General features: G+C 41.5%; 1 protein-coding gene across 2 annotated transcripts in view; it reads right to left on the bottom strand.

Annotated features, from left to right (window-relative positions):
- The window catches only part of KDM3A (lysine demethylase 3A), a 48,689-nt gene continuing 26,264 nt past the window's right edge, over window positions 1–22,425 (bottom strand). For both annotated transcript variants that reach the window (XM_016201814.2, XM_016201815.2), the window contains 15 exons: window positions 20,789–21,003; window positions 17,857–18,009; window positions 17,624–17,719; window positions 17,138–17,265; window positions 15,535–15,730; window positions 14,096–14,268; window positions 13,482–13,718; window positions 11,527–11,698; window positions 9,072–9,159; window positions 8,283–8,413; window positions 3,188–3,307; window positions 2,970–3,109; window positions 1,580–1,756; window positions 1,363–1,497; window positions 1–673 (listed from right to left, as the gene is read on the bottom strand). In XM_016201814.2, the coding sequence (XP_016057300.2) occupies window positions 599–673; window positions 1,363–1,497; window positions 1,580–1,756; window positions 2,970–3,109; window positions 3,188–3,307; window positions 8,283–8,413; window positions 9,072–9,159; window positions 11,527–11,698; window positions 13,482–13,718; window positions 14,096–14,268; window positions 15,535–15,730; window positions 17,138–17,265; window positions 17,624–17,719; window positions 17,857–18,009; window positions 20,789–21,003 (2,236 nt within the window). In that variant the 3' untranslated portion in view covers window positions 1–598. The remainder of the gene's footprint in view (window positions 674–1,362; window positions 1,498–1,579; window positions 1,757–2,969; window positions 3,110–3,187; window positions 3,308–8,282; window positions 8,414–9,071; window positions 9,160–11,526; window positions 11,699–13,481; window positions 13,719–14,095; window positions 14,269–15,534; window positions 15,731–17,137; window positions 17,266–17,623; window positions 17,720–17,856; window positions 18,010–20,788; window positions 21,004–22,425) is intronic.

The raw sequence follows: 22,425 nt of genomic DNA, 5'->3' as shown, positions 1-22,425 counted from the left end.
TATTATATGAATACTTTAATGCAAAATGCTCAACACTTAAAATTAGCAAAGCTTCATTTAAATTAAAATTCCATACAACTAAAGATGGTTAACCCCAGAATTGTACAGTAGTTGATTTCTGCTATGGAACGCCAGTCCTAATGCGAGAGGGTAAGAACGGCATCACTAGCTGTTACTTCCTCCGTTGCTCTTCTAAACCCTACAGGGTGGGAGAGGGGATACTCAGACAGACACAGAACAAAATAAACCCGAACTGCGCCGTTACCCCTAAGTTAGAACCCATCTGACTAAGCTGTCCAAGCGAACAGCTGGAGAACAGCCAGATCACTGTCCCAGAGCTGAAGTTTTATTTTTACAGCTTGGGTTCTCACTAGGTGAAGTCACAGTTGAAGGATGCATGTTCTGTAAATAGTCACGACATATACACATTTAGTGTCTGCAAACACTAGAAATATACATTAGACAGAGTACCCTCACCAGGTACAGTTTAAAAAAAGATGAGGTAACATGAATCTCCAAGTCCGCAGGAACCCTGCCTGGAGCGTTTGAGCAGCTGCTGTCCTCACTCCAGTGCATGCGCGGAGGCGTCTCTGGGGCCTCAGGTGAGGCCCGACTCACGGGCCTTCAGCATGGCGACAGCATCTTTGACGGCGTGGTAGATGACGTTCTTCACCTAGGGATTGGGGACATGGCCAGTTCACTGTTAGAGCTAATGTTTTTCCTAAGACTCAGTATTCTTTGTGAACTGTCGGTACCTGAAGAAAGGTCTCTGGGCTCTTTTAGGCCAACATTTCATACATTTTAAATCCACGCCTCCTTTGAAGAACTCAGAAGACCTTTCTGTAGGCTCTGATGCCACATGGCCCTACCCCTGGCAAGGGCAGGGAGAGTTAAGTCCAAAGATACAGTTTTATTTTTCAGAGTTTAGATTTTCTCCTAGTTTTCAAACATGAAATTAGGTGACTTGGTTGACTATTAAAAGCCCCTAAAAAACCCCACCCTCTTAGACCCTCTCTGGATCCCAGAGATTGTTCGGCTCTACCCAAGGCTGAGAATGCCGCAGCACTAAAGGTCTGTGTTCAAGAGCCCTGTCTGGCAGCTGAGCCAGGATCAGGAGGCTGATTTATTCCCTTTTGATACTAAAGACTTTCCCTTCAGACACGGCCCCTTACAGCCTAACCAGTATCAGACCAAGGTGATATTTCCTCCTTGTTCCTCCTTTGCCCAAGACGACAGTGAAATGTGACACAAGCCAGCTCATCGACTCAGTGGACCAAGTGTGAGTTCACTGACTCTTTACAAGGTAAGTAATGGGCCACAAAGCCAGAGTCAGCCAATGTCAGGAGTCAGCGCTATTTTTACCTGTAGTTTATCTTCATGATTGGTATGAGTCTGTGACAGGTAACGGAATTCCTGAGTGAGCCAGAAGCAGTGTTTTACGTGCTCTGGAGAAACAAAATCTTCAGCCACTTTGATACAGCTATATAAGTTATGAACCTGAAAAACACCAAGCCACGTCAGTCATACACACGGAAGTTCACAGCGAAGCGAGAAGGACGGACAAAGTAGTGGATCTTGCCTGATGTGGAGCTCCTGCTGGGATAAACACCACATCCCCAAGAAACTGCACAATCGCCCAGCCTTGAACTCCATACTCTTGATGAAGACGCTTCCTTAGGGATCGGTCTAAATACCAGCTCTGATCATGAATGGGGTCATGGTCTGCTGGGTTTTCTTGACCTTGCTCTTCTGACACCTAGAAGATATTCAAAATATTATGAAACTGAGCAACATGCTAAGGCCCAATGAGGGCATTTCTTCCCCCCGGAACAGTGTGGGCAGTCAGTAAGTGTCAGGCCGCCTTTAATGTAAGTGCCCTGTTGGCAGAGATGAGTAGTCCTCAAAGACATTAACTGAAGGAACTAAGGGAAGACAGAAACAAAATGTGGCTTCCCTTCTCTCACTTCCTATAAACTGAGGCTGGCAGCTTATACATATTTGTAAATATGAATTTGGAAAATATTGTGGTCTAGACATATTTAAAAGTTGGCTCAAGCTCCATTTTGCAGTTAACAAACACCTGTATTCACTTAACAATCTGAGTTACGAAACAGTCACAGAGAGCTTTAGATTAAACATGTTTACTCTAGACCCAGTATCAGGCAGCACAAACTCAGGGTGACACTATCAAAGAAACAATATGGTGACTAGCGGGTTTCCTTGAAGAGTCAAATAATCCTTAGCCAGAAACATTTTGATTAAAAAAATGCTAGTTAAGGGCTAGAAGTGTTCATATTCACTGCTCATGAACAACTGGAGAATATCAACTACAGATATCTGAGCTGCAACCAGCAGCCTCATTAGTGACCAGGTTAAAAACGGAACACGCCCATCTTTCCAGCTGCCCAGAGCTTCCATGTGTAGCCCTTTATGAATAACCTGCCAACTACAAGAGACTCAGAATCTTCAAAACCCAGGCACCTCTTTCCAGTGACCCTTTCACAAGCTAACAGCCACAAGCAGGACCGGAGGCCTTCCTGACCTGTGGCTAGGTGGGTGGGCAAAACCAACAGGGTCTTTTGTAATTCACTCAGAACATGGTAACCAAGGGCCAATGAATAATACACAACTTGTGAAGTGCTTAAATTTTCAAGGCAATAAAAACAAATTCCATGCTGTAAGATGATCGGAAGAAGAAATTTACAGAATACGAAAAACTCCAAACACCCTATAATATAAAACACTATAAAAGACAAGGGCTCCTTCTCTTCAGAGGTGTGAGCCTAATCACTTAGAAATCCTGTTCCTTAGCAATCAGCTTCAGCCTGTGCAATCTGACATGCACGGATTTAATGCCTGCAGTTGTGGTAATTCCCCAGTAACCCCGTCAGTTCTTGAACAGGCAGTAAAATTTACGATGCTTCTATTCTCCACGCCTCTCTTCACATGCCACAGGGTAAGGAGCACACCTTTTTAAGGAATTCTCGTATCTTCTCCGTGTCCTTAGCAGCATATATGTGCCAGAGGGCCCCTGGTTTCTCTTTTCCTTCAATAAATCGCTTTATTGTGAGTTCATCCGAGTCTCCGTCTTGAATGGTCTTAAGGACTTCTGGAGCAAGAGAGAGCAAATATCAGCCCACAGTCTCCAGCTGAGAGAGGAAACCCCGCTTTGTGCTCAGCGCCCTACCTTCTTCTTGGTCGCACTGCCCCTTGGGAATTCCCACGTAGACCATGACATTAGCTGCATCAGATACATCTAAGTGAAGATTTGTTGTTCCATATTTCCGATCTTCTGGAGTAATTAATCCTGCAAACAGAAAATGCCTTAAATTTACTGAAGGTAGCAAAGGCTGCCATAGTCTTTCCCACTCCCTGGGGGAGTACCTGGTCACAAAACTTAAAAGCTGCTTCTCTAATCATGTAACAGTAAGAGAACAACATTTAATATTAAGTTATCTTATCCTTTCAACCATGAAAGAAAATAATTTCTTATTAAATATTTAATCATAAGTATAATAAACCAGCTAATACTAGGGTTTTGGTTTCTGGTGATAGGCAAAATAGGTCCCTGACAGACCCTCCTGCTGAGAACAACTAAACATCCTGGCTCAAATAACTGAAAAAAAAACATTTTAATGACTCAATGTGCCAGCAAGAAAAGAAGAAATACTCAGAAGCCAAGACGAGAAAGCAGGACCCAGGGATGGTAAAGTGCACTAAGTGGACTACCCACAGCCAGTGCTGGCTGGGGGAGGAGCCACAAGATCACACTGAGGAGTCACGGCTTACAACCAATCTTTAAAAAAATGACCACTTTTTAATGATGTTTATGATGAGGTATAAGGAGTTTCAAAATGAACACATTTTTATTTTCAATCCTTAACTGCTTATTCTGGATGGAAACAAGTTTGTCACAGGAAAAGTTTTTATAGAATAATGCTGCCATCTATTGAAATCTAGAGGGAAAGGATCTGCTGCCAAGCTATTTAAAACAAGCAGAGAATTTACAGTCAAACCTCGGTTCTCGAACATCTCCCATCTCAAACAATTCAGTTCTTGACCAAGTTTTTCACAGAAAAAATGTCTTGGTTGTCAAATTTCAGTGTTCTCGACCTGAAACCCTTTCTACTTATACATCAGCATGACAGAAAGCGTCTCTCAGGCCACAAAGGAGAGAACTCAGTTTACCAGGCTGTGAATATTTTCCCATAGGTTTTTGTTTGTTTGTTTTTTGCTTTTGTTGTTGGTGAAATGGACAATTAGAACTATTTTAAAACATAAAGAGGCCATCAAGAGTGCTAATGTTGCTAAGAATGTGAAGGAAAACAAAAAACAAAACAAGAATCACAGGGTGTGAAGAGGTAGAAAAACTTACTGATCTGGATTAAGGAAAAGCCAGTAACAGCATTTTGGAGGAAATGATATGTGAAAAAGCAAGATGCTGGACCCCTGGAATGAGTGCTGAAAGTGATTTGTTTAAGGTTACTAGGGGGTGGTTCAATAAATTAAGAAGTGTCTGTTAATAGATTAAACGATTAAACAGTACCTTAGACATGTACTGTATATAAGAATGGTTAAAACAGGGAATCATTTAAGGGTCTGGAGCCGATTGACTCAATTTACATTATTTCTAATGGGGGAAAATCGGTTTTCGAGCAAACTGCTTCTCTAACAGCCTTTTAGAACGAATTAAGTTTGAGAACTGAGGTTCCACTCTATTTTGAAAACAGATGACCGCTTCTACCCTATAAAGCTTCATTTCAATAAAACATGGATAATCACATTATGCAACATTATACCATTTACTTCAGTGGAAAAATGCTTCGTTTATATAAATTCACTGTAAACTCCCACTGTGAACAGAGTATGTCCTGAGATCCTGACCACCCAGCTACTGTGGAGGGCTCGAGGGAAGTGAACTCAGGGAACATGCTCCAGACGAGATACGTTCAGAGCTCTCTAATCTGAGACCTGAGCAGCAAAGGGAATAAGTAGGCAAGGGGACTTCTGCCTGTGCCCTCTCCCCCACAGACCATTTCTCACCCTGTGCTGGCAGAACTATCTTGGGCATCTAGTCTGTGGGAGTTTCCCCAACCCTGCTCCTGGTGCTGCCCTGGGCCAACTCCACCCTAACAGAATGGTGGTACTGAGGCCCAAGCACTTGCTCCCCCACAAAGAAGCATATGAAGAACATGGCAAAGATTCCAAAGACTCTGTCCTTTCTTCAAGACGACTGCCATCCCATTAGGTCTGAGAGACTGGAGTTGGGAGTAATTATGGAAGAAAGAAAGAAAAAAATCGAAGTATAAAAACTAAAAAAAATGGGGCCAAATAGTATAAAACACTAAACCAAGTTCAATGAATGACTGAAACTGCGGAAGCTTCATTCCACAATAAAGTGGTAAACAACCCTTTCAAAACAGCCAACTATATCCAGACCTGAACAAAACCCACAGAAAATTGGTCAAGGTTACAATAGTTGACAGAAGCAGCTGGTAATTGTAGAAACCAATCTCTATCCTGAGCAATCCTCCTTGTTGGACAGTTTACTGAGTCATAGCCAAACAATAAAAACCCAATTCAAAGGGTACTGTATATAACAACTTAACTACTACCCACCAACACAAAACATTGCATTTAAGAGAAGATGCTAAAACAGCTGGAGTTGCAGAATGACCTAAATGTCCAGCAACATTGAAATGACTAATAAAATTCCATTCATTCAATGATGTACCATGCAACTATTAAACATTAACTTACTAAAGATTATTAAGGACTAATATGATAGAGTGAAGTCAGCACCATGGTGGAATGAGCAGACTCCTTTGTTTCTCCCTTAAATTTACAAGTAGGATGACTATAACTCAACAAAGGATACCCCCCTTTCTGCTCAAACACACAAACGTGCCTGAAAGATCCACCCACTGAAACATCTGAAGATGGGGCAGAGTGGAAAGAGTAGGGGAGACAGGATGGGGGGGTAAGGGTAGGAAGGGTGGCCACAGATGGAGCTGGGTGCCCACCCACCATGGCTCCAGTGAGCTCAGTACCCAAAATGGGGGCAGGCAGGGAGTCAGACTGCACTCCTCACACTATAGCCTAGATTGTACGGAGGGGCAGAAGTCATCATCCCCTGAGAAAAAGCATCTCCCTTCTATCCTCCCCATCCTAGCAGAACCCTGGTAGAGGCGTTTGGGAAGCTTAAAACAACAAAGCACTGCCGACAGCCATTACTGGAAAGGGGGCAGAGCCACAAATGCTAAACTTGTCTTCAAAGCCCCATCCACCCAGGTAGAGACTGGTAAAGAAAAATGAGAATCCCGGACAGTGGGAGTACCCATGGCCAATGCTAGCAGGGCGTAGGAGCCACAAGATCACAAACTTGTCTCCTCCATGTCCCACTCATCCCACAGAGCCTAGTAGAGGCAGTGGGAGACACTTCCAAAAAACACAGCAGGGCCAATCAATCATTAGTAAAAAGGCAGTCCTGGGAGCTTACTAAACCAGTTCTATACCACCCGCCATATAACCCCCCACCAGTGGTAGTGGTCCCATAACTGAGGTAAGTCGGTCACAGAGGGGACACCAATTATTCCAGTGGGTATGCAGCACTTTCCTTAACCAAAAGGACACTGCTTCACCTCAATCCCAGAGGCACAAATAGTTCAGGTAAGAGAAAACAAACAAACGTGTACTGTAAAACATGTACTGTACACCTACTGGAAAAAATTTGAAAGTACCCTACCCATCAGCCTGCTAAACTGTTGAGAATAAAACAGCATCTAAACAATAAAAGAACTCATACCTCAAAAGCACAGGCAAGGAAATAACCAATCAAATGCCTTGAACAACCAGGGCAACATGGGAGTACAGAAAGAAAACGAAATGTCTCTAGATGTTAAACTCAAACTCATGGAAGGGTATGCCTTAAATAACAGAGAATTTAAGATTGCAGTTAGAAGAAGCTCAATGAGATTCAAAGGGAACTTAGAAAGGCACTTCAGTGAACCCAGGAAGAAAATAGCACTTTACCAGAGACTGAAACTAAAAAAGAAAGGAAAAGAAACTCTGGAATTGAAAAACTCAAATGAGATGAAGAATGCATTAGAGAGCACTGGACACAAAGCAGATTAGATGGAATTAGTGAGCTCAAAGACAGAAACCTAGAAACGACCCAGGAGGAAGAAGAGAGCTGAAGTTTAAAAAAAAAGAAAGAACTTGCCCTGGCCGGTGTGGCTCAGCTGGTTGAGCGTCAGAGGTTGCTGGTTGGATCCCCGGTCAGGGCACATACCCAGGTTGGGGGGCTCGATCCCTAGCAGGGGGCGTGAAGGAGGCAGCCTATCGATGTTTCTCTCATCGATGTTCTCTCTTTCCCTCTCCCTTCCTCTCTCTCTAAAATCAATAAAAAAAATTAAAACAAGAGAAATAACTCTATGAGAACTATCTGATTCCATCAGAAAGAGCAACATAAGGATAATGTATATACCAGAAGGAGAAGAGGAGGAGGGAACATAGAGCCTACTCAAAGAAATAATTAATGAGAAATTCCCAAGCCTTGGGAATCAAAGCAATTTTGAGAAAAAAGAAAAAGCTGAAGGTATCACACTACCTGAAATCAAACTATAGAAGTCAGGCAGAAAAAGACATCACCATATGGTTTCACCTAAATGTGGAATCTAGAAAACTAAATGAACACAGAAAACAAAAACCATCTTATAGGTACAGAGTACAAACTGATGGTTGTCATACCATACTTTAGGAAGCAAACAAAAAATTTTTTTTTCATGAATGTGAGGGGGGTTGGGGGGGGCAAGTAAAAAAGGTGAAGGGATTAAGTACAAACCTGTAGTTACAAACTAGTCATAGGGATATAAAGCACAGCATATAGAATATAGTCAGTAATATTGTAATAACTATGAGGTCAGGTGGGTAGTAAGTAGACTTACCAAAATACATGTTTTTAGCCAATGTTACCCCAATAAATTTAATTTAAAAATTCTGGAAAGAACTATTAAGCAACATGTAAAGATTTTACAATATAATATTAGGTGTATAAGAGAAAAAAATAAAAAATTGCATATGCCCAACAACTACAACTATGAAAAGGAAATACACATACATTTGGCCAAGAATGAAAGGAAATATGCAAAAACAAAGCCTACTGCTGTGTTGTTGAGATTATACATGGTTTTTTATCTCCTCCCCCACAAATCAATTTTCCAAACATTTTGATTTGCTTTATTTCCATTATAATTTTTTCAAATTAGTCATTTCCTCCTTACCGTAAGCATTATACATCTTGGGACCCAGATCTGGCCTAACAAAGTAGTTTGGAAGCCTAGAGGCCAAGTTCAGTTTGCCATCTCTCCGTGTGTACTCAGGCAGTGGAATGTTGGCCATCAGGTCATCAAACCTGGTACAAAACAAAGAATCTGAAAAATAAGCTTGCCTTTCTAATTCATTATTGTGTGATTTGTTTTGTTCCTTCTACACAAAAGGAACAAAAATACCTCTGCTTATGAAGATGGAGACAGCTAAACATTAACAGAATTATAGAGGTTATAAATGACGTCTTCTTCCTTCCTTCACCACAAAAATGTATCAAAATGATATGGAATATCTCAGACAAAAGATCTAACACTCAGGTTCATTCAATAGTTCTGAGGATCCTTTTCAAGGTTCAAACTCAAATTAGGAAAATTAATCTACCAATCTGTCTTGTGTTGTCTAACACAAGACATGACTGTATCACACTGAACCCTGGCAGTTCTGATCCCACTACTGCCTCCAATTCAGCACTTGCACACCTGAGCCACCTCTTCTCTGGCAGAGCACTGCAGGGAAAACACGCAAAGCTTCCATTAGCCAGCCAGATCTAAAAGTCAGTAACTTCATCTCACTTAGAAATATACATCTCAAAAGTTTTTAGAGTAGAAATGAAAAATCAGCCCCAATAAAACCATGGGAACTTTCATATTTCCCTGAGAACTATTTTCTCACACCATCTCAAAAAAGAATTTATCCTACCAAGTGAAAGACTGAATCATCTACCCCCAAATCCATCATCATACCTAGAAGGCATCATATCTCTAAAATCTTCTCCTGGTGGCCAGTCTTTAAGTTTTAACACCATTGGTTCTTTTTCATTTTTCAGTCGGTCTGAAAAACAAGCAGAAAAACTGAATTGTTTCTATTCTTAACTCAGAAACAAACCAAAATAAATGGCAAATTAGCATTTTATGCTTAACAATGAAAATAAAATTTATTTATCACTGGAAAAATCTTCATAGCCTGATACATTTTGTATATGTGTCATTTTTCTTTACTATTCCCCTCCATCAACTGCTGTTTCTCTACAGTGCCAAGAAATCCACTCATAACCAGCAGTCAGCAAGAGGTAGCAAAATAAAGATCACCTACTTATTTGTATCAGGACCCTGTCTTTTCTAGATGCTTACTAAACTGCTACTCATTCTTTGAGATTTTAGCCACTCCCTTTTCTCCATTACATCTAGGTGGTGTCTGACTACTGTCCCTCTCACTCAGATCTAGTCTCCTCCTGCATACTGAGTTCTGGAAGAAGTGAGCAGCTCTGCAACTAACAGCAGTGCACTTTAACGATCAAAGACCACAGGGGAAAAAAAAAAAACATTTTCTGAGGCTAGCATGAAACAGAAATGGTTTTACTTCAAGAGACTGAAAGTAGCTGTTGTTCTGTCCAGGGAGACCTAGGGCCCACACTCTGCCCCCTACATCCCGTCTTCTGGACGATACATGTAGTGTTTAATCAGAACTATTTTCATGGAATAGTCAGAATTATTACCTGTTGCAGGCAATGCCAAGGAACCAAGACTCAAGGAGTGCTCATTGGAAAAGATATATTGATAATTATGATTAACAGCAATGACAACCACTATTTCATTTCTTGCCGTGTTCCAGGCTCTGCTAAGTGTTTTAATAATTTAATCCTTACAATTAAACCAATATCCCAATGAGGTTAAGCACTATTTAATATTCTCAATTTCAGATGAAGAAACTGACAGATGCCTAAGGTCACCTAGAAGAATTGGAACTGCAACCCAGGTTTGAATTCAGAGCTTGGGCTCTTAAGGACTAACACTTGCATAATGTTTTACAGACAATCAAGCACTGTTCCATAACCTAGTTTAAACAGGTGCACATTCAGGGGGCAATCGAGACAGGGAACAGTGTATGTTTGGAACACCAGCAGCACTTCAGTGTGGGTGGTACGCTGGGGGTGGGCAGCAGGATCATTATATGGAAAAGGCAAACGGTGGTTGACTCTGGAAAGTTTGAGCCCCAGAAAAATTAAATCACCGAGCTCATATAAGAAGTACATATCATCAGTCAGGACGTGAACCCAGGCCTAACTGGATAGCACACTGTGGTAGCCAGATCCTCTTCAAAGGTCTTGCTGCTCAAACACAGCTTTAGGGTCCGCCTCAGCTGCAGAGAGCTGCCTTACCAGGTCACTGCCTTTCCCAGGGCTCCAGTATCTAGAAACTGAAGGCGGGGGGAGTAAAGGCCCTGACATCTCCCACTTCAGCCCAATCTGAGACAATGAGGGGCGATACTTGCTCCAGGACTCCCTGTCACACTGGCTGAAGCTCTGTTGAGTCTGCCTTGCAGCTGACTCCTTTTCATGCCCAGTCCTGCTTCCCGCCTCTCTCTTCATTTCACAGATGTTGATCCGTAGGTAAATATCTTACATCTGAAATTCTGCCTTGGCATCTACCTATGGAAAATTCCATTATGTCTTACATAAGAGTTAGCTATAACTTTATTATAAAGTCTGTGAAAATAAAGGTCATTATCTATAAATGTAGGTACAGGGAATAAGGAAGCAGAAGATAATGTGAAAGTATGTCTGAAAAGAATGAGGGATGAATGAGCATACTTGAATTACTGAGTCTGAAGAATGAAATGGCTGAACCTTCCAGCAGGAATGGGGGCCTGGTGACTCACTGCTGTGATGTGAACCACAGAGCCCAGCGTGCACTTCATATTCTTAGAAACAGTCTACTGACTGGCCAACCACAGAAACGGCCAAATATCAGCACAGGCCACACGAGCCTTCTTACTGCCACAATCCCAGCTCACCTACATGGAGTAGACAGTGACGGGGAAACCCTGTATTAAATGAATCCACATTCCCTGGCACCTTCAGGTCTATTTACCTTGTTAAACAAACAAACAAACAAACAAACAAAAAGGATAGATGAAGGTGAGACACACATGAAACCACCAGCCTCGAGTCATAAGCCCTGGCTTTGTGGTCCCCTCCTACTGGGCACAAGTGGAAGCACCTGAAGCACAGAAACTACAAAATGAATGTCTCAGTTCAAAACATAAACTTTGAAAAAATAAAAGGGAAGAGAAGATGCTAATTTTAAACTCCAAATCCTGGAAAATGCTGTTGTTGCCACCAAAGTGTCTCAGACTCCTGCTATTCCTGTGCCCTTCCCTTCACATCCTCAACATTCCTGAAAGGTCTTTAATACATACTTGGTACATCTTCAAATCCATCCCAGAAGTCTCCTACTGTGGCTCCTGTGATGATTTCATTGGTCCTGCAATTAACTAGGTCGACTTCCTGACCTCCAAACTCTTTCCTGAAGGATTCAGGTTTCCAAAGTTCAGTGTTCAATTTGTGATGCACTCCTGACACCATCACTGGCTAGAAAAGAGAACAAAGACTTTAGTTGGAAGTCCTCCCGCTCTGACACCACACCTGTGGCTGCTGCCTGCTTCTCTGTGGGTCATCTTGCCTCAGATCCTAAAGTGCCAGCTTAGACTTCTGAGCTCCCACAGCATTTCCTGTCTTCACCACTCATCTGTTAAACACACCCCTTGTTCTCAAACTATATTAGTAAGCTTCTAGGAGCAAGGATCACACCTGCTGACTCCACTCCCAGTATTCACAGAATACCAGCACCAAGGCTGAGGGCCAGGAAGGTGTGGCATGACAAAGGCCAAACAGGGCACTGCCACTGGCCTCCCACGTGTTGTTGCTAGGCAGGAGTATGGACCTGAGGTTGCAGAGTCCTTTGATTATAAGACAAGCCAGAAATCCTGAACTTTGTCAAAGAGTCTGACTAAAATATTGGCAATGAGTTCAAAGTTTTTAAAAATTATGTCAATTAAGTTATTGGTCTAAATTCAGTCTGTCATTGTCATGAACAAATCTTATTAGTACACAGGACTGAAAAAAATTTTTCTTAGAATTTTCTGATTAAATACACACATTTTTCTATATGGCAATTCCCTAAGTCCTAGCCTTGTCCAAGAGCAAAATATTCCTTTAGTGAGGACTCCATTTAGCCCAGAAGAAAAGCCAAAGATTCAGAAAACAAAAACCAAAACAAGAATGCAGAGGAGCAGGTGTACAAAGCCATTCACCTCCTAAACTATTAACCAAAATTTAAGAGGGAACAACACTGCTCTGTAAATCAAACCCCATAGGATACTACACATCAACTACAAGATGAACCACTTGACTCTGGCCCACCTAAAACTGCCTTCAGCACAAGGGTTGTTGTTTCTTAATCTTTATTGTTGAAGGTATTACAGAAGTCTCTTTTTTTCCTCCCACTGACCTCCTGCCCCATTCCTGCTCCCTGCTCAGACCTCCACCGCACTATTGTCTGCAGCACAAGGTTTTAATTCAGGGAAGAGAAACAAGATTGTCATTATTTTGTGTAATCCTCCAAATCCCATCAGACTCCTAGTCATACTCCCACTTCCCCTATTGAGGTTCATCACACAAGAATAACTGAGTCAAGAATGCTCTCATCAAAAATCCAATGACTGCCTGGCCAGGCATGGCTCGGGTTGAGCATCGACCTAGGATCCAGGCGATCAGGGTTCGATTCCCGGTCAGGGCACATGCCTGGGTTGTGGGCTCGATCAATGACTCTCTCATCATTGATGTTTCTGTCGCTCTCTCTTCCTCTCCCTTCCTCTCTCTGAAATCAATAAAGATACATAAAAAAAAAAAAAAAATCCAATGACTGCCCAGCCGGCATGGCTCAGCGGCTGCCCATCAATCTATGCTTCAGGAGATCGCAGTTCGATTCCAGGTCAGGACATATGCCCAGGGTTGCAGGCTCAATCCCCAGTAGGGGGAGTGCAGGAGGCAGCCAATCAATGACTCTGTCACCGCTTATGTTTCTCTCTCTCTCTCTCTTCTCCCTTCCTCTCCCTGGAATCAGTAAAGATATATTAAAAAAAAAAAAAAAAATAGCCCCCTCATCTTTAAAAAATAAAAAATCCAATGACTAGTCAGAAGCAATCAAAACCTCACGGCCACACTCTGCCGTAATTATATTCACCCTAAATAATAAATTTAAAATAGGAAATAAAGTACATATGACTTATAATGGGGGGAGGATGTCAGAGTCTGCCAAAGGTACCAAGAAGGGGGCTCTGAACTGGGTTGGGGGAGAAAAGGACCCCCTTACCTGCCCTTGTTTCCAGCACTCCCTAAACACATTCCAGTTGCTCTTGTTGTTGGGATCTTGCAGGCACAGCAAGCGATTGTCACATAGCCAGTAGTGAGGAGTGTCAAAGCCCAGGATGCTAGGCTTGATCGTCAGTCCTTGAGGCCTCTTAGATAAATCAGAGGAAGTCTTATTTTGCACCAAAGAGGCAAAGATGTCATCAAGGACTTTTGGTGTATTCTTGAGTCCATTTTCTGTCTAAATTTGAGAAAGAATACAAGTCTTAAATATGTTGTTCCCTACCATCAAAACCCCATTCCAATAATGGTAGGACAAGTACACATTACATATCCAGAAAACAGTCCAAGCCAGGACCCTGAGACAAAAAGTTAAGTCCCCTTCCCCCACTTGACATCACAACTCACAGAAGTGGGAACAGGAGAAAGTATAAGAGGAGAAAATTGCCCAGCCCAGTACTATAACCCTGGGAAGCCCACCTGCCAATGGCATGGCCTTCTATACCCATGAAGGAAAGCCTAGGATTCATAAGACCCATTTCTACTTTGTTTCAATTTCTCTAGTCTCATCTATTCACTTCTGCTAGGTGGAGTACAAACAGTAAAACAAATGCATACCTTTCCTGTAGAGGAATTCAAGAGATTTCGTAGGAAACCAGAACTGTTGTTGCTTACAGGTGTCAAAATTGTACTGTTAAAGGTATGGAGGACTGTGCTGGACTTGCTCAAAGGGGGCAGGGGTGGAAGGCATTTGATTTCATTCTTTAAAATTGGCATCACTGGTTGTTTTTCTAAAAAGAAAACCAAACCATCCAGATGGAAAAGCATTCTGAAAAGCAAATCCCTTCCTAATCTTCTACTAACAGAATTACTTTGGAACCTGTTTTCATTTATTGGAACCAAAAAACTTAACAGGATAAATACTAATGACATTATTTAGACAAGGACTTCGCACTGGTATTAAAGTAACAAAACTGAATATCCAGGTGATACTATGGTAAATGGTATTTTTTTAACCTTCTGTTTTCTATTTGTTTGTTCCTGGTATATAAAATACAATTGATTTTTGTAAATTAACACTGTAACTAGCAACCCTGATAGATATGTTTATTAAATAGAGATTCTTTTAGATTTTTCAGGTGTAGAATTAGATTGTCTGTAAATATCAACAGCTTTATCTTTCTTTCCAATTCTAATATTTTGTTTGCCTTAATGCAAAAGCCAAGACTTCCAGTACAATGTTTAATAAAAGTGATAGCAAGTGCACTTGTCTCTTTCCTGAACACAGAGGGACACTGTAAAAAAAATCTACTGAATCAATTAAAAAATTCAATCACTATTTATGATGATAACCGTCAGTTTTATTGTAGAAGCTCATTATGTTAAGTATATTCCCTTCAGTTACTAATTTAAGATTTTTTTTTAGAAAAATCATGAATAGGTATTGAATTTTACTACTTTTCTGTCTCATGATTTTTCTTATACTTTTTGAATGTTTTACTACGTAGGCCTGCACTTCTGACACCCTTGTCCATGCTGTATAAGTCCTTTATTGATAGTGCTGAATTCTACCCACTGGTATTTTGTTTAGGATCTTTGAATGAAAGAAATTGGCCTGTAATTTTTCTTTTTAACATAAACAGAAAGCAGAATCATGTAAATTCTAATCTAACTACCTGATTCCAAAGGTCATGGTTCTTTATACTATTATCAAGCATCACGCACAGATGAGACAACAGCACAGATAAAGGAAAAAAAAACCTGAAGCCAGAACACTGAACATTAGACAAAACAGGAACTGTATGGAGAAGAAGAAGAGGAAGGCAAAGTCTCAATCTCCACCTAACCCAGGGTGCTATCATCAGCAATAGTTCTTGTTGGTGCTGCATTCTGAAAACACTTGGCATTTGTGTCAAGTCTCAGGGTGACTACAGGGAACCACTTTCCATTCTACATGACCTCTAACCACTCTGTTCTCACAGCAACTGAGGTTGCCCAGTCCCTCCCCAAATGGATGGAAGTTTCCAGGAACTCAGGGGAAAGCAGGAAACTCTCACCCTTGTTTTCCTTGTTGACATTCCCACTGGTCAGGTCTGCCAGCCAGTTTAAAGGAGATGTGCTAGCTGGACAGGCTGGCTTGCTGCTGCTGGCCGGCTTGGAGGCAGCTCCCCCCACCATGGCCACCGGCTCAAGCACCGAGGGGTTCTGTTGGAGCATGGTTCCAAGAGACGGTTTTTCTCCAGCTAAGGAAGTCTGAATATAAAAGAATTTTACACAAGGTGAAAAATTACATTTTCTTTTCTTACCTTCTCCCCTAAGAGCTCACCAGTAAGAGACAAATACCCAAAACAAAACCAACTAACAGCCCTGAACATCAACAGAGCAGAACTATAAGGTAGGAGATACTTGAGTTTTTTAGCTTTTATGTATTACTAGTGGAAATGTAAGATGTGCTAAAAATTTAAACACAGCAAAATATTCCACCCACACCCCTTTAGCACACCAATCTCGCTTATACATACCCTTACTGCTCCATCTGCCGTGTTGCTTCAAAATGACCAGTTTGTGCCTATGTCCCTGTGAACTCACCCCAGTACCCTGAAAAGGCGCTCAAAACAGGGCTGCTGAGTGAGTGAATGGAGGAGGCAGGGCAGGAGAGGTGTAACTGTGATTTCAGAAGGAACAGGATGTAGAGAAAAGAATACCTCCTTGATTTAGCACATTGGAGCGGGCTTTAAAATGTAGTGAGCATCTCTTAAAAGTCAAGTTGAAAAGAAAAACTAGAAAGAGCACATCACTTATCTGTTACTTAAAAACTGCCTTCACAACTCAACTGGGGAGGTTATTCATACATTGAGAAGGAAAAGGAGTATCAAGTCCTGTTAGGTCCCGGCCCACCCTTTACACGTGACGTAACTGTGTTGCCCAGCTACCGTCATTGTTCATTATCCCCCGGTTACTGATGAGGAGGCTGAAGCATATGTAAATCAGTTCATTTAAGCCAAAGTTATGCAACTAGAAAATGGCAGGAAAAAAGAATTCAAATTCAGTTCTGACTCCAGAGTCAAAACTCTTCTACCCATGCTGTCCTTCATGTAAATGTAAAAACACTGATTGGTAAGCACAATGTGGAATGATGACTGCTGGGGTGAGTGAGAGGAAGGGAGACAGTGGGGGGAGATGTGACGGTGGAGATGGAGGGGATGCCTCCAGGAAGAGCACGAGCACCAAGGAAATGTACATAATGGTTCATTTCGACATTATTTCCTTCAACTCTTCAAATGTATTATAGGTAGGGTATACTTAGTATTGTAAAAAATTCTAGAGCTTATCTGAATCATTTTAACTCTGCAAAACTTGAGACATTTTTAAAAACCCACATAAATTTGACAGCAACTTATTAGGTAGACTATAATAGAGGAGGTTTTTGCTTTTTCGAGAAACAAAAACTAAAAACCTACTGAAAGAGGCCACAGACGAGGTCCACAACAGTAATGTGAAAAGTGAGAATGGGTCTATGAAGTGTCACATGAAACATGAATTTTCTTTCCACAGACAGCTGTCCCCACGTTCCTTTCAAATATACTACAGGAGTCCTTGGGTTATTTGAACGCAGACAGACAATGACAAGGACGGTGAATGTAGCATAAACAGCAGTACCTGTTTTATGTCTTCCTTTGAGGCTGGCTTGGACAGGAGTCTGAACTGCCTGTTTGAACAGGGACAGTTTGCCTTTATTCCCCATTTTGCTCTTACAGAATGGACAATGTCTCCAACATCATAGAGGGCTAAAAAGGGCACAGGCAACATCTGAGCAAGGACGTTAGGCATTTTCAAGCTCCACATTACAAAGCAGAAGCTGGCGTTTCCCACAGGATGACCATTTCTTAGCAGCACAGAGCTCACAAGCCCTCCTTTTCACCTTAAGTGTCTTCCCCCAGTGTACAATTTCCTTTCCTTCCCCAAGACTAGTATAAGACCTTAGTAAGTTTGGGGGGCACTATTTTACACATTTCTGGACAATTTATGGTACACACGAAAATGAAATTAGCATTTAATTATACTACACATAGTAAGATGAAATCATCAGCCCTCTGAGCTAACCAAACAAAACAAGGTGGAAAAAATCATTGCACCACGTGATACCTTTCCCAGGGATGATCTGTGTGGGCATGAGGTTCTCTGGCTCATGGATTTGGCTCTTCACACACCTTATCCAAGAGAAAGTCTTGTAGGCTGCACCTGCAAATAACTGATTTGTAGTAACTGTTCTTCATGGACTCTGGCCCCAAACACCCCAGGAATCCATCACCACAAAGCAATAAAAGGCTTCACTTAAGTGTGTAAGGGGCCTGGAGGAGAATCAGGTCAGTTCTCACCCTGTTGGCAATTTTTCCTCTTCATCCGGTAGCAATCCACACACACTCCAAACCCACACCGAGGACACACCCAGTGCAGGTTGAAGATGGTGGTGTCACACACATCGCACATTTCTCGGACACCTTTGACAGCGCGCTTCCAAGCAACCTGTCCTACAAAAATCAATAAACCACTTAGTCTTGGGAGAAGAGGGCTTCTGATATAAAACATGTAGGGGAGAGGGGAGTCGATGCTACTCCTCCCTGACTGGAGTTCCCATTAACTCTGCTCAACACTCCACCCTACCAACAGGCCTCTCTGCACCATAAGTAGTCAGGTGCAGTTTTACCCCCCAGGAGATGCTCACACCCTGCTCCCCACCTCTCCCACCCTCCAAGGAGCTCTGCACACCACTAATACACACAGCAGTGACACTTCACCTTTAGGGTCATGAACCCCTTTGAGAATCTGAAGGCAGCATGGACCACGCTTTCTCCAAAGGAAAAAACACCAACTCAGATACACAAACCCAACATTTGGTGTAGTCTTGGGTTATTCACAGATGTCCTGAATCCACTCAGACTGCCCATTAAAAACCTCAGGGCACTTAGGGAAATGAGGTAGCTGCACATTAACTTAGCAGGGGCACAACAGTCCACAGTTGATTCCTTCATGAGACAGTTGGAAACTCAACTTTGTTAGTGCCAGGAGTAATGTGGGTACCCAAGGTTGACTCATGCTAACCAAATATCCAACAGATTAAGGGATAATCCAGAATTCTACAAAGGAGCATTCTCCGTTTCAATGGCCAAGCCCTGATAACTGGGGGAAGGGCCTTCCAAAAGTGGGCAAGGACATATAACCCACTCCCCCACCTATGCAGAAATGCCAGATCAGGTGATCAAATCAGGTACCATAAAGCTTCAAGGAGTATGAGCTGAGGGAGAACATTCTCCTGGGTCAGAGAGAAGCCCAATGTCTGCTGATCAGAACACTTTTCTCTCTCTCTCCTGGACAAGACTGGACAGATACTGTCACATTCTTGTTCTATGGAAAACATTTTTTCCCCCAATCGAGTTCACGGTTGATTCTTCAGACCGACCACAATGCAAACGACCAACTTCATTTTGCACTGAATTAATCCAACTGCTGAGTGAACTACTGCCATTTCATTACAATGCAATAGCTCATTACACAACACAGAGCTTGAAGCATTTTGCAAATGAGATTTTATGAACTTCACCTTGGTCACTTGGACTAGACTATTTTATTAGAGAATATTCTTGGATCTCTGAGCCACCACTTACTGACTTTTTGACTAAAAAGAGAAAGTAAAAGTATAAAGGTTGAGATCAGCTTCCTAATCTCAGGATGAGTGTAATCCCCCTGGGAACACCTTGTGGTGGCATCTTTCAGTATCACTCAAAGTGAGTTCCTCTCTCCAACTGACCAGCCAGTTAGAGGAAGTAAAGAGGAACAGAGTAATCTAACAGGCAAAGAGGAAAGGTTAATCACATTTAAAACTTCAAGGACAGAGTTTCTTAATTATGCCTATTTCTGTATGAAAAAAATGCATTTTTCAGATGACTCATCTATAGCAAAAAATAAACATCGGTTGCTTAAAACAGCCCTGCTAATTCAGGAATGAATTATATATTCCAAAGAAGTGTTTCTATATTCCAGTCATTTATGTGCCACCTTCTAGACCAGGTACTTAAAAACTTCTTTAAATCTACTTTTAATTAAGTGTATATAATAAAGATACTTTGTATCTCTACTGAAGAGAAAACTAGTTATCATTTGTCCTGAATAGAAGATTACAGGAAAAACAACTTTAATGAGATTCTTGACTTTATTAGAGTCTCTGCTACCCCAACAGAATGCAGTGATTCTAAAACTGCTCTTTCCTTCAGCATGACTCTGGCTGTCCCAGAGCTCACAATCCCATCTCCCAACCTAGGTCTGAATCCCTGCTCCTGAGAATGCCCCAACTCCCATTCCTGGGACTCTGAGATGTAATAGTATCCATAACTGTCCAATAAATTATTTTTTTTCTTAAGCCAGCTTCAGTTAGTTTCTGGTACATGCAGCCAAAATTCTTAAGATTGATATGTGTAGGTGCTTGTATTGAAACATTATTTGCCTACACAAAGTCTGGAAAGCTATCCACTAGAAGAATGGGAAAGGCTTCACTTGCAACTGTCAACCACTTGGGGAAGAAAAAATGATGGGGGAAAAACTGAGACTTAAAAGAAAGATGCCCTTTGGTGCTTCTGGCTGAATATCTCACTTTTACAGAGGGACACGGACAGACAGAGGTGTACTGTCCTCCTAGACATCAGACCTTAAGATGGCATGGAAGGAGCTTGGGCTCTAATGTGTCACCCACAGTGACTGATCCCTATGGCGCACTGGGCTGCCCAATCAGTGTGAGAGTGGAGGACACTTGCACTCACCTGGCTGGAACCTCCACCTACTTCCTTAAAACCTTAACTATCATTTTATCTGGGCTTGTTCCCATTCTCATTCCTGGGACGCACCTCCCAGACTGATTCAGCAGGTCTGTAATAGAGCCTGTCCATTCTAATTTTCTTTGAAACATATTCCTAATTAAGAACCTTTGTCTGAAAATAAAGCCTTAGCTTCACCTCCTCGGTGAGCCCACGCTGCTGGTAAGGCTGTGCAAATCCACCACCGCCTCACCTTTACCTTTCTTAACAAGGAAGGAGCTCTACCCCTTTGGTAATCGCCCCAAAATACACCCCACAGACAGGTGACTGATGAAACCAACAAATAGAATCTGCTACGAAAGGAAAAGGCAACCTCATTATACCAACAGTCATCTAAACTTTGGAGTAAAAATGAAACCCAATCAATTAGGACTTAGGTGTCATTCAGGAACAAAAATCAAGTTGGGACTCAAAAATCCTACCCCCTAAGAGATGCTCTTACTGTGTGGCTCAATAGTTGACATAGCTTCCTTTTCAGAAATCACCATTTGACAGAAGTGGTCTCCAATGTTGGCGAGGATATACTTTGCTGTGTCCAAATCAGTCCCCACAATGTTTTTGGTTAAAGGCAACCACAAGCCAATTGCTTCACTGTCATATTTGTTTGGTGTTAGGAAGCCTTCCACCCGCAACACACCGTGTTTGTTGAATTGTAACCTAGAAGAGGTAGAGAAAAAAACAGGTGCATTTCACACATAAAAATTAATTTACAACGTATAGTTACTATTTAAATTAACAAATTTCTTCCCAGTTTCCTATAATCTCCACAGCCAATTGTTATTCAGCAATGTCAGTAGAAAGATTAAAAATTTCCAAAAGGTATGGTGGGGAACACCTGCTGGACTTGGGGGCAAGAACAATCACAAGTCACCACAGGAGTAAAATGATAAACAGAAGGTACAAATGACCTGATCAGATCTGAATACAAAGGGAAGGCTAACCCTGGACAGTCACTGAAGCCATGACCACGTAGATCCATAAGGTATTTGGCACTCATATGAATCCTAGCTGCAAATTAGGGTGCAGGCTTCTGAGTGAGCGGCAGTATTAAGATGGGCCTCAGTACCTAAGAAAGTGGAGTGGAAGGCAGAATACTTTCTCAGTATTCTCTTTCAATATTTTTGACACTTGAATGTTTTTTCTAAGCTATGTGTTAGTTTTTAATTTATTTTAAATACATTATATGTCAGTCTAGTTGGAGACATGTTAATATTCTTTTTAACCAAAGAAATGAATTTGTTCTAGTGTCTACTAGACTGGCTTCTACTATGCAACATTAAGCAAAGGCACTTTCCCCTCCAAAGAGGTCAAAAATGGGAAAACGGCTAAGTCATAAACCAATGTTTTTTAGACAGTTACAAGAGTGGTTTTAAAACACTCTAATATTCAAAAGAAAAAACTATCCCCTCCCTAAAATATCCTTCCTTAAAACAAAACCAAACAATCTCTCCTGCAGCCCAGTTACATCTTCCCCAGCAGAGGAGCCACAACATGAAACCAAGTCTCTAATAGGAAGAGATCTGCACAAAGCAGTACCATTTTGTGCTTTCTTCAAAACAAATATAAGTACCCACAAATGCACATACACTTTAACACACTTACTTGTGTAAAAAACCAAAAATTTCTCCAGAGAGTAAATAGAAGAGAGCTAACCTTTACTGAGAACTTACTCTGGGCCAGGTGTTATTCAGAATACATACTAATAATGTATGTGTATGTTAACATGTTAGCAGTTGTCACAGATCTAAAGGCTACACACACAATTTATCATGGTGCTTTTGAAATTTACGCAGGAATGAATGGGGCAAACTATTATATAAAAAATTCTAGTTCATTAAGCCTGAATCTAAAAGTTACCAGCACAACTAGAATTATCTAAAATGCCTATGCATTTAATTCAGTTCATCAGGAATCTTTAATCTTAATAAAACTACAGGGGAGAAGGAAATCGGAAGAAATTAAAGTCAACTATTCTGTTTGTGATTAGAACTAGTTGAATTAGTATCTAGATTTCTGAGAAAGTGAATCACATCTAAAGTTCATCTGTAACCAGGACAAACTGCTTACTTATATATTTTT

Source organism: Miniopterus natalensis, chromosome 13 (genome assembly GCF_054644295.1).
Source record: "Miniopterus natalensis isolate mMinNat1 chromosome 13, mMinNat1.hap1, whole genome shotgun sequence".
Taxonomy (NCBI): Eukaryota; Metazoa; Chordata; class Mammalia; order Chiroptera; family Miniopteridae; genus Miniopterus; species Miniopterus natalensis.
This window is presented reverse-complemented; position numbering and strand designations above follow the sequence as displayed.